General features: G+C 38.3%; 1 protein-coding gene and 1 pseudogene across 4 annotated transcripts in view; one reads left to right on the top strand and one right to left on the bottom strand.

Moving 5' to 3' along the window:
* SBF2 (SET binding factor 2) overlaps nucleotides 1-15554 on the top strand; it is a 417689-nt gene that overhangs the window by 79460 nt on the left and 322675 nt on the right. Inside the window, exon 3 of one of the 4 annotated variants that reach the window (XM_069471156.1) lies at nucleotides 14179-14204. The exons of the other annotated variants lie outside the window; for them this stretch is intronic. Within the exon in view, the coding sequence (XP_069327257.1) occupies nucleotides 14181-14204 (24 nt within the window). The 5' untranslated portion in view covers nucleotides 14179-14180. The remainder of the gene's footprint in view (nucleotides 1-14178; nucleotides 14205-15554) is intronic. 4 annotated transcript variants of the gene reach the window in all.
* Nucleotides 11726-12424, bottom strand: LOC138383615 (ribosomal RNA processing protein 36 homolog pseudogene; annotated as a pseudogene).

The following is a 15554-nucleotide window of genomic DNA, read 5'->3' as shown; positions in this document are numbered from 1 at the left end:
CATACCATAAAATTCATCCTTTTAAAATATAAAATGCTGTGGTTTTGGTATATTCAGATAGTTGTACAACCATCACCACTATTTATTTAAAACATTTTCATCACCCCAAAAAGAAACCCTGTACCCATTAACAGTGACTCCCCATTTCCCCTTCTCCTAAGCCCTTGGCAACAACTAATCTATTTTTTGTCTCTTTGAATTTGCCTTTTCTGGGCATGTCATGTAAATAGACTCATACAGTATGTGGACTTTTGTGTATGGCTACTTTCACTTAGCATAAAGTTTTCAGGGATCATCCGTGAAATGTAGCATGTATCAATACTTCATTCCTTTTTATTTCTGCATACTATTTCATTATACAGATTTACTCAGCTTTGTTTTCGAAAGATACTTTCTCTGGATATAAAATGTTGTGTTGACATTTTTTTTTTTCCTTTCAGTATTTTAAAGATGTGGCTCCACTGTCTTCTGGCTTGCATTGTGTATAATGAGAAGTCTGCTGTTATTCTTATTTTTGTTACTCTGCACGTAACGTATCTTTTTTTTCCTCCAGCTGTTTTTAAGATTTTTCTCTTTATATCTAAGTAATTTGATTTTGATGCACCTTTATGGGTTTTCTCTGTATTCTTTGTGTTTGGGATTTGATGAGCTTCTTTGATCAGTGGTTTTATAGTTTTCATCAGATTTGGCCATTATTACTTCAGATATCCCCATACTCCCTCCCACTCCCAGATTCCTGATACATGCATATTAGGCCATAGAAGTTGTTCATTTTTTTTGAACAGCTCTGTTCATTTTTTTTTTTTTCAGTCTGTTTGTCTCTCTTATTTTGGAGAGTTTCTGTTGCTGTAATTTCATTAACCATTTTTTCCTGTAGCATATTTTTCATGTCTCTATTCCTGAAAATATACACCATAGTTATGATAATTTTAAATATCGATTAATTTATCACCTGTGTCAATTTGGAGTCTGTGTCGCTTGATTTTTTTCATCATCATAGTTCATACTTTTCTGCTTCTTTTCTAGTAGTTTTTGTTTGGTTGTTACATGATGTGAATTTTACTCTGTTGAGTTCTGTATATTTTTGTATTCCTATAAATATTCTTGAACTTTGTTCTAGGATGTAATTAGATCATTTGGAAATAGTTTGATTTTTTTTTTTGAGGCTTGTTTTTCAGCCTTGTTAGGTAGGCCTACAGCAATGTTTTGTCTAGGGCTAATTTTTCCACATCACTGAGGCAATATCCTTTGAGGTCTCTACCTAATGCCCAGCAGATTATGTAAGATTTTCTTTTTTTCCTCTTGGCTGTTGGGAATAAAAACTATTTCTGATCCTGTGTGAGCTCTGGGGATCGTGCTTTGTCTTCCTTTCATGTGGTTTATTTCTCAGCCTCAGGTGGTTTTCTTATAACACGTACTAATTAGAACTCAGCTGAAGAGTTGAGGACCTTCTGCAGATCTCTGAACTTCTGCCTCTCTGTTTCTCTCTCTTCTTTTTGGTACTGTGCTCTGTGAACTCAAACCTCTTTGGCTTCCCTGGACCCCCAACTCAGTTGCTTCAGCTCCACCTGGACTCCACCTGGATTTCCCCTCTCTGCACTGCAGTCTGGAAACTCTAACCAAGGAGTAAGCTGAGGCAATTGTAGAGTTCACATAATTTGTTTCCTTTCTCTCAGGGTTCACTGTCCTCTAATGTGTGATGTCAAGTGTCTGAAAACCACTGTTGTATATATTTTGTCCATTGTTTTTAGTTGTTGCTGGTTGGAGGGTAAATTCGGACCTTGTTACTCTATCTTGGGTGAGGTAGAAGTCCCTAAAGTAATTAATTATTTTGGATTATTATGTAGCTAGTGGGAGAATCGTTGAATGATTTTGATCAAGGGAGTTAGTGTGAAGAATGTCGATTTTGCAGAGCTTATTTCTATGCTGTCAGAAACTTGAATAAGACTTAGACAGAAGTAAAACAGGAAGCAGAGAGATGATGAAGCTACTGCTGTTATCCAGATGAAAGATGACAAGAGTTTTAACTATCAGAGTCACAGTGAATGATGCTGAGTGTGGGAACACATTTGGTGGATATTTGGAGGATAGATTTGATAAGACTTTTTAAAAATAATTTTGATAGCCACCCATATAGTTTTTTTACAGTGTATTAGTCTGCCAACCATTCTTTCTTCATTGCTGTTAAAGAAGGCATTTTAATTCATTGATACAATCTGAAGAACTTTATCAAAATGCTAGATCATATATTTAATTTTAATTTCAATTTGTACTCTTTTCTCACTGTTTTTCTCTTTCTTTCTTTCTTCCTTCCTTTCTTTCTTTCTTTTTTTTTTTTTTTTTCCCTTGAGAAAGAGTCTTGCTCTGTTGCCCCGGGTAGAGTGCAGTGGCATCATCATAGCTCACTGCAACGTCAAACTCCTGGGCTCAAGCGACCTTCCTGCCTCAGCCTCCTGAGTAGCTGGGACTACAGGCATGTGCCATGACACTTGGCTAATTTTTCTATCTTTTAGTAGAGATGGGGTCTCACTCTTGCTCAGGCTGGCCTTGAACTCTTGAGCTTAAGCAGTCCTCCTGCCTTAGCCTCCCAGAGTGCTAGGATTACAGCCTCTAAGTTTTTTTTAATCTTGACATTTATTCTGTAAACTGTTGGATTTATATGTTATCAGTGAGTTGTGAGTTTATAGGGACTAAAGTTGTATAGCTGCTATTGATTTATTATTTTTAGTGGCATATTTTGATTTTTATGTGTTCCAGTCAACTTTAAGACACATTCTTTTTTACTTCTGTAAAAGCCCATGGGCTCTTTGCTAAGTATAATTCTGGAAAAAAATAGTTTATGTGTTCCAAATAAACCTTTTGAATAATAAGAGATTGTACTGGAAAATCAGAAAATCACATTACATTCCTACCTAAATTTTTGAATAACCACAAAAGGGCTTGTTTCAGTTGAAGTAAACAGACTTCTCTCATTAAATGCTAAATGGATCAAATATGAAAGCCTTTTGTAGAATGATTTCCTGCATACTTTCTTTTCATTGAATGAACAATTTTTATTGTCCTTGCCCTTTGAAAGTTGGTCTATGCTGGCATAATTAGATCTGCTTATTTTGGTAAGCTTTGGTTTCCTAGATATATTGGCATTATAACACAAGACTTCTAGTGAACAAGAGAATAACATTTAAAAAATTGTCATTTGCTCAAAAGCAGATTTTCTAAGTCAAGGATGGGAAACTTGGGACTTGCATTGACTATGGCCCTCATCTTAATTTTGTCTTTGAACAGGTAAAATTAAATTTCTTTTGATCAGCTTCTACCCTATTAAAATGAATAAGTCAATTATATGTACTCGAAAAGCCAGAAGTCTGAGTTCTTAGCATTGTTTTATTTTAGCCATTTCCTCCAGGTGATATTCTCAATGAAGAAGAAGAGTTGCTAAGCACAATGCTGAAGTTCCAAGCAGATTATTTTGGCATAGAATGGAATAGAAAGACTGGTGCCAATGTCAGTAATGTGTATTATAGCATGTTTTGACCAAGACTTTTTTTTACCTGAGGAGATTTTTTTTTTTTTTTTTTTTTTTTTTAGACAAAGTCTCCCTCTGCCACCCTGGCTGGAGTGCAGTGGTGCAATCATAGCTCACTGTAGCTTCAAACTCCTTGGCTCAACTGATCGTCCTTCCTCCTTCTCAAGTAGCTGGGACTTCGGGTGCATGCCACCATGCTAGCTAATTTTTAAAAATTTTTTTGTAGAGACAGGGTCTTGCTAAGTTGACCAGGCTGGTCCTTAACTCCTGGCCTCAGCAATCCACCCACCTTTGCCTCCCAAAGTGTTGGGATTACAGGTGTAAGCCACCATGCCTGGCCTCCCTGAGGAAATTTTGACTTCAGTTGGAAAAACAAAAAGTTGTAATCAGAATTATGCAAGTATTGATGACTTTTTTTGGGAAAATATTTTCTGGAGGACCTCCTTGAGCAATATTTTAGTATAACACAATCAAATAATTTCCATTTTTTCTATTAATATATTTGTTTTTATTTTACTGAAATCATCTTTATTGAGAGTTTTTCAGTACCCATCAGACTGTTAATTTAAAATGGTTGCATTTTATGGCATGTGTACCCTTACTAAAAGAAGTAAATTAATGAGAAATTGAGTAATATAAATACATTGGGTAACAGACATAGGATCTGAAAAGTGTGCTGAGCTGACCAAAGAAATTTAGCAAGTCTGTAACTTGACTCTGAAACACCTTTTGTACAGTTACAGGACAGCATTAAACATGTTTTTAAAAGGGATTTACATGTTTCATTCAAAATTAACTGCAGTAGCTGAGCACAGTGGTTCATGCCTGTAATCACACCACTTTGGGAGGTAGAAGTGGGAGGATTGCTAGAACCTAGGAGTTCAAGACCAGCCTGGGTAACAAGTGAGACCGTGTCTCTATTTAAAAAAAAAAAAAAAAAAAAATTAACTGGGCATGGTGGTATGTGCCTGTATTCCCAGCTACTTGAAAGGCTGAGCCAGGAGGATTGCCTGAGCCCAGGAGTTCAAGGTTATGGTGAGCTATGATCATGCTACTGTACTTTAGCACTCCAACCTGGGCTGCATCATGAGACCCTGTCTCTTAAAAAAAAAAAAAAAAAAAAAAAAAATTCAATAAATCCGAAGAATCCTGTGGTCACCAAAAGACCTAATGCAACACCATGCTTCATTGTTAGTAACATGGTTATCTAGAGCAATAGTAGTTCTCTTCTGTAATTAGACCAACTCAGTAATCTCAAGTGTTCAGCTCTGAGAACTACTCTGACAAACTGGCACACACTTATACTGGTTTATATTTTACATGCATATTAACTTATATTTTTCCTCACAAGAACTTTAAGAGGTAGGTAATAGTATCTCCATTTTACATATGGGGAAAAATGAAGCACAGAGAAGTAATTTTCCCAGGGTTTTATGTCAAGTAAATGGTAGAGCTGGATTAGAATATAGGTAGCCTGGATCCTGAGTCTGTATTCTTAACTCTGTGGAGGAAAAAAAAAAAAACCTATTAGAATTTGTGGCACAAATTGAAATGTTTAGAGTTGAAAAAAGAAAAGATTGAGGGGTTGGGAAAGGCATGGAGGAGGATACAGGGAATAAGATTTTAGTTAGCTGTATTTAGATATTTGAAGGACTATCACAGAGAAATGAAACTAAGTTTGTCCCGTATAGTTCCAGGAAGAAGGACTGTGACCAACAAGTGGATAGTATAACAAAATAAATTTTCTTTCTCAAGTTTTTCTTTTATGTCAATGACATCAAATGTCTATTAATATAATAAAATATTTATTACCAAATGTTTTAGTCACCTAGAGCTGCTATAACAAAGTACAGGTTAAGCATCTCTAATCCAAAAATCTGAAATCCGAAATGTTCCCAAATCTGAAACTTTTTGAGTGCTGACATGATGCCACAGTGGAAAATTGCACACCTGACCTCATGTAACGGGTCACAGTCAAAATGCAGGTGCACAATACACAGTTTATTCAATGTCTCCAAAGGAAAAAGACCCCCCCAGCCTGCATCAGCTGCAGTATGTCTTTCCCACACACACCCAGATTTCCCCACACAAGCACATCCACAAAGGGTAATGAAATGGCACATATGCAGGCCAAGTGTGCCAATGACAGTATCCCCGTGACCCCCACATAGGGCCAAGATCTATGTGCATTACTCACTGTGTTTTCTTGCTTAATGCTTGTTTTTTGGTATAAAGATATTGTTGATAATGTCAGAGAGGCCTGCAGATATCTCTATGGGTAGAAGCGATAAGAAAAAGAGGAAACATGTATGTTTATCTATAGCACAGAAAGGTCAAGCTGTTGGAGACACTGGACAGCAGTACAAGTGGGAAACATCTTACGGAAGAGTGTCATATTAGAATGAACACCATCTATGACCTGAAGAAACAGAAAGATAAACTGTTGAAATTCTGTGCTGAAAGTAACAAACAGAAATTAATGAAAAATAGAAACATTGTATAAAGCTAAAAATGAAGATCTTGATCACATACTGAAAGATGGATCAGCATTGCAGTGAACACATGCCGTTTAATGGTGTACTGATTTGAAAGAAGCAGACATCTATCATGATAAACTGAAAATTGAAGGGAACTGTGAATATTCAACAGACTGGTTGCTGAAATTTAAGAAAAGATACGGTTACAGCCTTACCAGATTCATTGCCCACTGCTTGAGAAGAAGCCAGTACACTAAACAGCAGAGGTTACAGAAAGAGTTTAATATTGCAGGAACCATGTAAGGAGACAGGAGGAAGTTCTCAAATCCATCTCCCCAAGAATTTGAGAGAAAGGTGTTTCAAGATAGTTTGGCAGGCAAAGGGCTAGGCAATTGGGTCTGTTGATTGGCTGGGTTCGAGATGGAATCATAGGGATGTAGAAACTGTCTTCTTGTGCTGAGTCAGTTTCTGGGTGGGGGTTGCAAAACCAGTTGAGTCAGTTGCTTGGTATGGGCCACTTGTCTGAGTGGGTCAGCTGGTCTACTGGAATGCAGGGCCTGGAAGATATCCGAAAAACTAGCCTAGGTTTCACAAGGGTGATGCTATCTATGGTGCAATGAAGAAAGCTAAGAATCTTTATGACCATCATCTATATGACTCCTGAGTAGTAAGCAATTATAGGAAAGCAAGCTTGGGAACAATGTTTTTATTTTTATATAAATATGTGTGTGTGTGTGTGTGTGTGTGTGTGCGCGCGCGTGCCTAAAGCATTGCAGAGTTCAGGTCCCTACCGCAGTTCCCACTGTGTGGCCCTTTATTAATTTTATAAAGAGCAGTTTCAATATGGCATTAAATTTTTAAATATTTGTGATGATAAAGCATCTGCTGATCATGAAGCAGTGGAGAAATTCATTGACAAGTTGGCCAAGGTCATCAGTGATGAAAATCTGCCACCAGAACAAGTCTATAATGTGGGTAAAACATTACTGTTTTGTTATTGCCCCGGAAGGACACTGACTACAGCTGATGAGATAGCCCCTGCAATAATTAAGGATGCTAAGGACAGAATAACTGTGCTAGGATGTGCTAGCATAGCAGGCATACATAAGTGTAAACTTGTTGTGATAGGCAAAAACTTGCATCTTCATTGTTTTCAAGGAATGAATTTCTTACCTGTCCATTATTATGCTAACAAAAAGGCATAGATCACCAGGGAGATCTTTTCTGATTGGTTTCACTAACATTTTGTACCAGCAGCTTGTGCTCCCTGCAGGGAAGCTGGACGGGATGATGACTGCAAGATTGTTATTTCTTGATGACCGTTCTGCTCATCCTCCAGCTGAAATTCTCATAAAAAATAATGTTTATGCCATGTACTTCTTCCCAAATGTAACTTCATTAATTCAGCCATATGACCAGGATATCCTTAGATTAATGAAGGGTAAATATAAAAACACTTTATTGAATGGCATGCTGGCAGCAGGAACAGAGGTGTGGGTGTGGAAGCTTTTCAAAAGGAATTTAGCTTGAAGGATACGTATGTACTGTTGCCAATGCTTGGAACACAGTGACTAAAGAAACAGTTGTGCGTATCTGTTACAACCTGTGGCCTGCAACTGTATTGAATGATGATGTTGAACAAGCTGGTGACTTTGAAGGATTCCATATAGCAAGTAAGATGCAAAGAATACACCTTCAGAGTCTGTCAGCAAGTTGGAAGAAGTGGATATTGAGGAAGTTTTTAACATTGATACTGAGCCTCCAATTGTTTATTCATTGAGCAATGGTGAAATAGCGTGAATGGTTCTAAATCAAAGTGATCACAGTGATAGTGATGATGATGATGTTGTTAATGCTGCAGAACAGGTGTCTATACTGCTTAGTTACCCTGAACACATCATCTTTTTAATATCTTAGTAGATGTCATATTTGTTTTACTGTCAAGTACTTATCTGTCAATAAATGTAAGAAAGTGATTGCTTATTGGTAGCATATAAATTCAGAATCAGGAATGATGGTGATGCTGAACAGCCACAAATTGTTCACATGAGTGGCTGAGAGACCTTTGCTTTCTTATGGTTCAGTGTACACAAACTTTGTTTTATGCACAAAATTATTTAAAATATTGTATAAAATTGCCTTCGGGCTATGTGTATAAGATGTATATGGAACATAAGTGAATTTCTAGTTTAGACTTGGGTCTTATTCCCAAGATGTCTCATTATGTATATGCAGATACTCCTAAATCTGAAAAAATCTGAAATTTGAAATACTTTTGATCCTAAGCATTTCGGATAAGGGATACTCAGCCTGAACTACAAATTGGGTGGCATAACATAACAAAAATTTATTCTTTCAGAGTTCTAGAGGCTAGAAGACCAAAATTAAGGTGTCAACAAGGTTGGTTCCTTCTGGAGGGCTCTGAGAGAGTCTGTTCCATGCCTCTCTCCTAGCCTTTGGTTGTAGCTGTTAATCCTTTGTCATTTCTTGACTTGCAGTTGCATCGCTCCGATTTTTACTTTTGTCTTCACATGGCTTTTTCCCTATGTGTTTGTCTGTCTTTTGGGTATGTGCCTAGTGGTGAGATAGCTGTGTCATATGGTATATGTATGATAAATGTTTTTGAAAAGTAAATTCTTGGCCGGTGCAGTGGTTCATGCCTGTAATCCTAGCACTCTGGGAGGGCGAGGTGGGAGTTCAAGACCAGCCTAAGCAACATAGTGAGACCCTGTCTCTACAAAAAATAGAAAAATTAGCCAGGCATGCTGATGCTCACCGATAGTCCAGCTACTTGGGTGGCTGAGGCAGGAGAATCACCTGAGCCCATGAGTTTGAAGTTGCAGTGAGCTATGGTGACGCCACTGCACTCTATCCAGGTGACAGAGCAAGACTCTGTCTCAAAAAAAAAAAAGAAAAAAAGGTAAATTCTTTATAGTTTAAAAAATTATAAAGGAAGTATAACATACATACTGAAAAAGTACCGTATCATAAACGTTCAATTTGATGAATTTTCACTAAGTGAACATACTTCTGTAACCAGTATACAGATCTAGAAATAGAACATTAACCAGCATCTTAGAAGCTTCCTCATGACCCTTCCCAGTTACTAGCCTCCACTGAGAGATTGTTCTGCCTTTAGCAAAGTATTTTCTCCAGTGGAAACCATTAATTTTTCTTCACCTAACATGGAATGGGGTTAGTCAAAGCTCTACTGTGTTTCTCTTGTGTAAGGTTTCAGGATGTCATCATTTTAATTTGTTGCACAGAAGGCAAGAAACTCTTTTCTGCTCAACCAGCTTCAAGAAATGATCCCATAGTTAAGAGAGAGTTTTATTTTCTCAAATTCCTGCCTTAAGTGATCCTCCTGTATTGGCCTTCCAAAGTCCTGGAATTATAGGTGTGAACCACCGTGCCTGGTCTGGTTTTATTTATTTATTTTTTTTACCTAATTGAAATATTAATTAGTTTATTCAGCTTTCATTTACTAGGCCTTTACCGCGTACAAAACACTATTTCAGGTCTTTGAAGATTTAGTCTGTTTCTAAGAATAAAAACCATTCTGGGCCTTCACTGTGTTTTGTTTGGATAATACCTTTTTAAAATAAACTTTCCATTTTTAATTAATTTTGGATATCGAGAAAAAGGCGCAAATATAGTACAGATAGTTCTTGTATACCTTTCACCGAGTTTCCCCTAATGTTAACATCTTTTTTTTTTTTTTCCAAATTTAGAGCTTCTCTTGAACCTTCTTAGTAGTTGTTATAAGTCCAAAAGTTCAAGTTTTTTTGTTTATTTTTATCTGCTAGAATTCATTCTTTGACTTTAAAGTAGGATTGATACATGTGACACTGGGGACCCTGTAGCACTGGATCCGTTACTTCCTTCTGGCAAGGCAAACTATCTCAGTAAGCCCTAGACTTAAAATCACCGGGAGAAGAGCAGTTTATTCCTCATCTCCTATTACTATTTCCATTTCTATCATCAGAAATACCTCTTTTCTCCCATCCCAGAGGTGTCAAGTAATACATATCCTACCTTCTCATTCTATTTCTCTTCCTTTTCCTTAGAGCTGCTTTTAAGATAATAAGCTTTCTAATGTTCTGTAGTTTCTTATGATTTATCTAGCTGGCTTTCTTTTTTTTTTTCTTAAAGTTCTGTTTGGGATTATGTGGGCTCCATCCGTGTAACTTCTTCACATCTGCTTGCTGTTCATTCTTCCTATGGGGAGAACTCTAATTTGCTACTTAACCATAACGTTTCTAACTTCAGATGGTATATTTTTCATTTAGAAGTTTTACCTTTTTTTTTTTGTTTTTTGGAGACAGAGTCTCACTCTGTTGCCCAGGCTAGAGTGCCATGGCATCAACCTAGCTCAGCAATCTCAAATTCCTGGGCTTAAGCAATCCTTCTGCCTCAGCCTCTTGAGTAGCTGGGAACTACAGGCATGCGCCACCATGCCCGGATAATTTTTTTCTATATATTTTTAGTTGTCCAGATAATTTCTTTCTATTTTTAGTAGAGACGGGGTCTCGCTCTTGCTCAGGCTGGTCTCGAACTCCTGACCTCAAGCAATCCTCCCACCTCAGTCTCCCAGAGTGCTAGGATTACAGGCGTGAGCCACGGCGCCCAGCCAAGAAGTTTTACCTTTCAGTCACACCAGTTTAGTCCTTTTTGATATTCTATTCATTAGTCATACTTTTTCTTTAAACATGAGTAAAACATTTTATATTTTGTATTTTATACTTGTAACATCTCAGTCTTTGCCAGTCTGATTCTGTTGCCCGTTGTTCCTAATGACTTTTGCTCATGGTGGTTTCTTTCCTTGTATTCTTTGTGTTATAGTTGTAAGCTCATATTCCTTGACATTTTATCTGAAAGAATTTCTTGAGGCCTGGATTTAAAGAACAACACTTAAGAGAGGACTGCATTTTCTTCTGCCAGGTGCCTGGAGACACTGTCAGTCTGAGACCACCTTAAACTAAATTATTAGCTTGAGGATTTTCCAGGCCACATGGGTAGTATAAATTCTAGTTTCAAACAGTATTGAGGGCCAGCTGTGCTTACATATTATTAAGAAAGTTTTATGTCCCCATCTTCTACCTTCCCTTGCATCCAAAACCAAAGTTGTGGGATTGGTTCACCAGTGAAATGACTGTCTTTGAAGGGCCCAGATTTAAGTAGGAGGGATCTCTGATCTGACTTCCCACTTTCTAGAACCTTTTCTTTGTTGCCTACTCCCATTTGTAGCCCACTAAAACAGTAGTTCTAGGACACACACAAATCCCACATAAAAGAATAATAAAAAGATGAGTAACAAGAATGTTTATGAAGTGGCTCCTACATAAAGTCCCAGCCGTGGGAGCCATGAACGGACCCCATGGCCTTTACTGGCCTCAAGGTCACTCACTGGCCCCTTTTCTTTTGTATCAGAATCATTGGTTTAAGGCAAGGATGGGAGAAGGTCATGAGGACATGTTCAACCAGATCCAAGGAGAGGCAGTGTGGCATGGCAGAAGACTGAGCTGTTCTTCTTGTCAAGCCCTGTGGGCAGTCAGCGAGCCCTCTAGCCTTCTCTGAGCGAACCTAGCTCAAGGGCAGCTGTGATCCTTGCCCTTGAACAGGAAAGAACCAGGAAAACAGGCAAAGCCCAAGACTGTCCCCATAGATCCATGTATCCCTGGGGCAGTGGCAGAACAGAGGACTGTTCCTTATTACTCTTTACTCAAAGGAGATGTCTCTTGTCCTTGCCTGCATTTCAGCGCCTCTTTGGACTCAAGAAGCCCTCTAGCTTCCTTCTGCATCTCAGCTGCTTGAGCTTCTCAGCTAGGGCCAACTGGCGCTGCTCAGATTTCTTCCGAAAGTATGGCTGATGACCCTATTGGGGCTGAGCCCGCTGCTCCTGCTTCAGGGCCAGGCACAGCTCTTGCTGCCACTTTTGTTCCTCTTGTGCCATTTCTTGCTGTTCCATTCACTGAAGCAGCTGTTGCAGTTTCTCATGCTCCTCCCCTGAATGGTGCTTATTCAATTGCTTTTTCACAAGCTCTTTCTCTTTGGCTCTGATGTCATCCAAGGATTGATATGTTTTGTCAAATACCTCAGGATTGTATTCCACTGACAGATCGTAAAAGTGGGGGTCTCAGGCCACCTTTTTATAGATGGGAACAACCTGACATAAAAATGGTACTGGGATCTTGGCTGACATTTTCAGAGGCCTGTGCTTATCTGCAACACAGGTACTTTGGACAGGTGGTGTAGAACCTTGTTTCTTAGTGCTGTTTCCAGCCAGCAATTATTTGTATGTCTTAGTGCCCACTTGACTCTGCAATTCCAGCAGCTACTCAAATGACATGTTAGATGTGCCCCTCTGCAGGTTGCGGGCTGCTGCCCCCAGGCTTCTAGGTCCTGCTGTCCTGAGCCCCATGGGTACATGGGGCCACAGCCCTGGCTGGGGTACTCGCTCCTGGCATCAGCTCTGTAGCGCTTGCAGCATGAATCCTAATGTTAGCATCTTACATAACCATGATACATTTGTCAAAACTGATAAATTAATATTAGTACGCTATTAAATGGACTAATCAACTAAACTACAGACTTTATTTGGATTTTACCAGTTTTCTTTTAAAGTCCTTTTGTAGTCTGGGATCCAATTCAAGATTGGATTATGGCTGGACGTGGTGGCTCACACCTGGAATCCTAGCACTCTGGGAGGCCAAGGTGGGAGGATCACTTGAGGTCAGGAATTCAAGACCAGCCTAAGCAAGAGCAAGACCCCATCTCTACTAAAAGTAGAAAGAAATTAGCTAGACAACTAAAAATATATAGAAAAAATTAGCTGGGCATGGTGCCGTATGCCTGTAGTCCCAGCTACTCGGGAGGCTGAGGCAGAAGGATTGCTTGAGTCCCCAGGAGTTTGAGGTTGCTGTGAGCCAGGCTGATGCCATGACACTCTAGCCCAGGCAACAGAGTGAGGCTGTGTTTCAAAAAAAAAAAAAAAAAAGTTAGATTATATATAATTTTCATGTCTTCTTAGTCTCCTTGATCTGTGACAATCTGAGTCTTTCCTTTTTTGATGACTTTGATAGTTTTGAAGGATACTGGTCAGGCATTTTTTAGAATATTCCCCAGTTTGTGTTTGTCTTATGGTTTCTCATTATTAGACTGGGTTTATTATTTTTGGGGATGATTGCCATAGAGGTGATAGGCCCTTTTTATTGTATCATGTTAGAGGGTATATGGTAGATATTAGATATGATGATCTTAATTTTGATCACTTGGTTAAGGTGGTGTCTGCTAGGTTTCTTTAATGTGATGCTACTATCTTTCCCCTTTCTATGGTTTTTTATTTGGAAATCCAAACTCAGTGCCTGGCCTCAAAGCTTCAAAGAAAAGGCTATCTTGTAAGCAGCTAATGCAGCTGGTGCCTTTAAGTTGAAGTCAATGCTTATTTACCATTTTGTAAATCCCAGGACCCTTAAAGATTATGCTAAATCTGCTCTGTCTGTGCTGTATAAATGGAACAACAAAGCCTAGATGACACCACATCTGTTTATAGCTAGATTTACTGAATATTTTAAGCCCATTGTTGAGAACTGCTTAGAAAAGATTCCTTTCAAAATACTACTGCTCATATACAATGCTCCTGGTCTCCTAAGAATTTGAGGGAGATGTACAAGGAAATTAATGTTGTTTTCATGCCTGCTAACACAACGTCTATTCTGTAGCCCATGTATCAAGGAGTAATTTTGACTTTCAAGTCTTATTATTTAAGAAATACATTTCAGAATCCTATATCTGCCATTGACAGCAATTCCTCTGATGGATCTGGGCAGAGTAAATTGAAAACCCCCTGGAAAGGATTTACTATTCTAAATGCCATTATGAACATTTGTAATTCAGTGGAGGAGGTCAAAATGAGAAGAAGCTGATTCCAACTTTTATGGATGACTTTGCATTGTTTGTGTGTGTGTGTGTGTATTTTCTTTTCTTTCTTTCTTTTTTTTTTTTTAAGACAGGGTCTCACTCTGTTGCCTAGGCTGGATGATAGTGACGGGATCATAACCCTTTGTAACCTCAAACTCCTCCTAGGCTCAAGTGATCCTCCCATCTCAGCCTCCTGAGTAGCTGGGACTACAGGTGTGTGCCACCACACCTAGCTAAGTTTTTAATTTTTTTTAGAGATGTGGTCTTGCTATGTTGCCCAGGCTGGTCTCAAACTTCTGGTCTCAAGTGATCCTCCTGCCCCAGCCTCCCAAAGTGCTGAGATTACAGTTGTGAGCCACTGTGCCTGTCCTAAATTTGAGTGTTTTAAGACTTTAGTGGAGTAAGTAACTGAAGATGTGGTGGAAATAGCAAGGGAACTAGAATTAGAAGTGGAGCCTTAAGATATGACTGAATTGCTATAGTCTCATAATAAAACCTTTAATGAATGAGGAGTTGTTTCTTATGGATGAGCAAAGAAAGTGGTTTCTTGAAATGGAATCTATTCCTGGTAAAAATGCTGTGAACATTGTTGAAATGACGACAAAGGATTTATAATATTACATCAGCTTAGTTGATAAAACAGCAGTAGGGCTTGAGAGGATTGACTTCAACTTTGAAAGAAGTTCTGCTGTGAGTGGAATCAAAAGCCATTGCGTGCTACAGAGAACTTTTTTGTGTGCAAGAAGAGTCAGTCGAGTGGCAAACTTCAGTGTTGTCTTATTTTCAGAAATTTCCATAACCACCCCGGCCATCAACAACCACCACCCTGATCAGTCAGCAGCCATCAGTATCAAGGCAAGTCTGTTCATCAGCAAAAAGATTACCAGCTGCTGAAGGCTCAGATGATTGTTAGCATTTTTTGGCAAGAAAGCATTTTTAAATTAAGGCCTGTATATATTTTTTGACATAATGCTATTGCACTTAATAGAATATAGTATATTGTAAACATAACTTTTACATCCACTTGGAACCAAAAAAATTTTTGACTCAGTTTATGGCGATATTTGCTTTGTAGTTGTGGTTTGGAACTGAACCTGCAGTATCTCCCAGGTAGGCCTATGATTGTTTCCAGACCCTCTACCAGTTTAAAGAGCTTGATTTTTCAGAGTGCCTCTTATAGCAATGTGGTCTCGTTTGGACCTTTTGATGATAAACAATATAGACCCATTTTTTAAGAGGGAGAAATATTGTAAGAATAGCTCAGACATTTGCTGACAGATGCTACAATGCTGCCAGGGCTTACTAGAGATAGAACCTGGGCAAGAGTATTTTCTCAGGAAAAATGAGATGAGAGTACAGATTTATATATAAAGATATTTATTATAACATTGTTTATAATATTAAGAAACTAGAAAACATCAGAGGCCCTTTGTAAAATATTAATAATAAAACAGTATAAAGCTAGGTTTAATGTGGTATTAATTCTGTAGGAAAAAATACATATATATGAGAGAAAATCCAGGATAAAATGGATAGTCCAAAATGTTAACAGTAATTGTCTCCAAGTGTAGGATTATGGATGATTTCTTCTTTATATTTTTATGTATTTAAATTTTTTCTGTAGTTAACAT

The sequence above is a fragment of the Eulemur rufifrons genome, chromosome 6, assembly GCF_041146395.1.
Source record: "Eulemur rufifrons isolate Redbay chromosome 6, OSU_ERuf_1, whole genome shotgun sequence".
Classification (NCBI taxonomy): Eukaryota; Metazoa; Chordata; class Mammalia; order Primates; family Lemuridae; genus Eulemur; species Eulemur rufifrons.
Note: the sequence above shows the minus strand (reverse complement) of the source record. Positions and strands in the feature narration are given on the sequence as shown.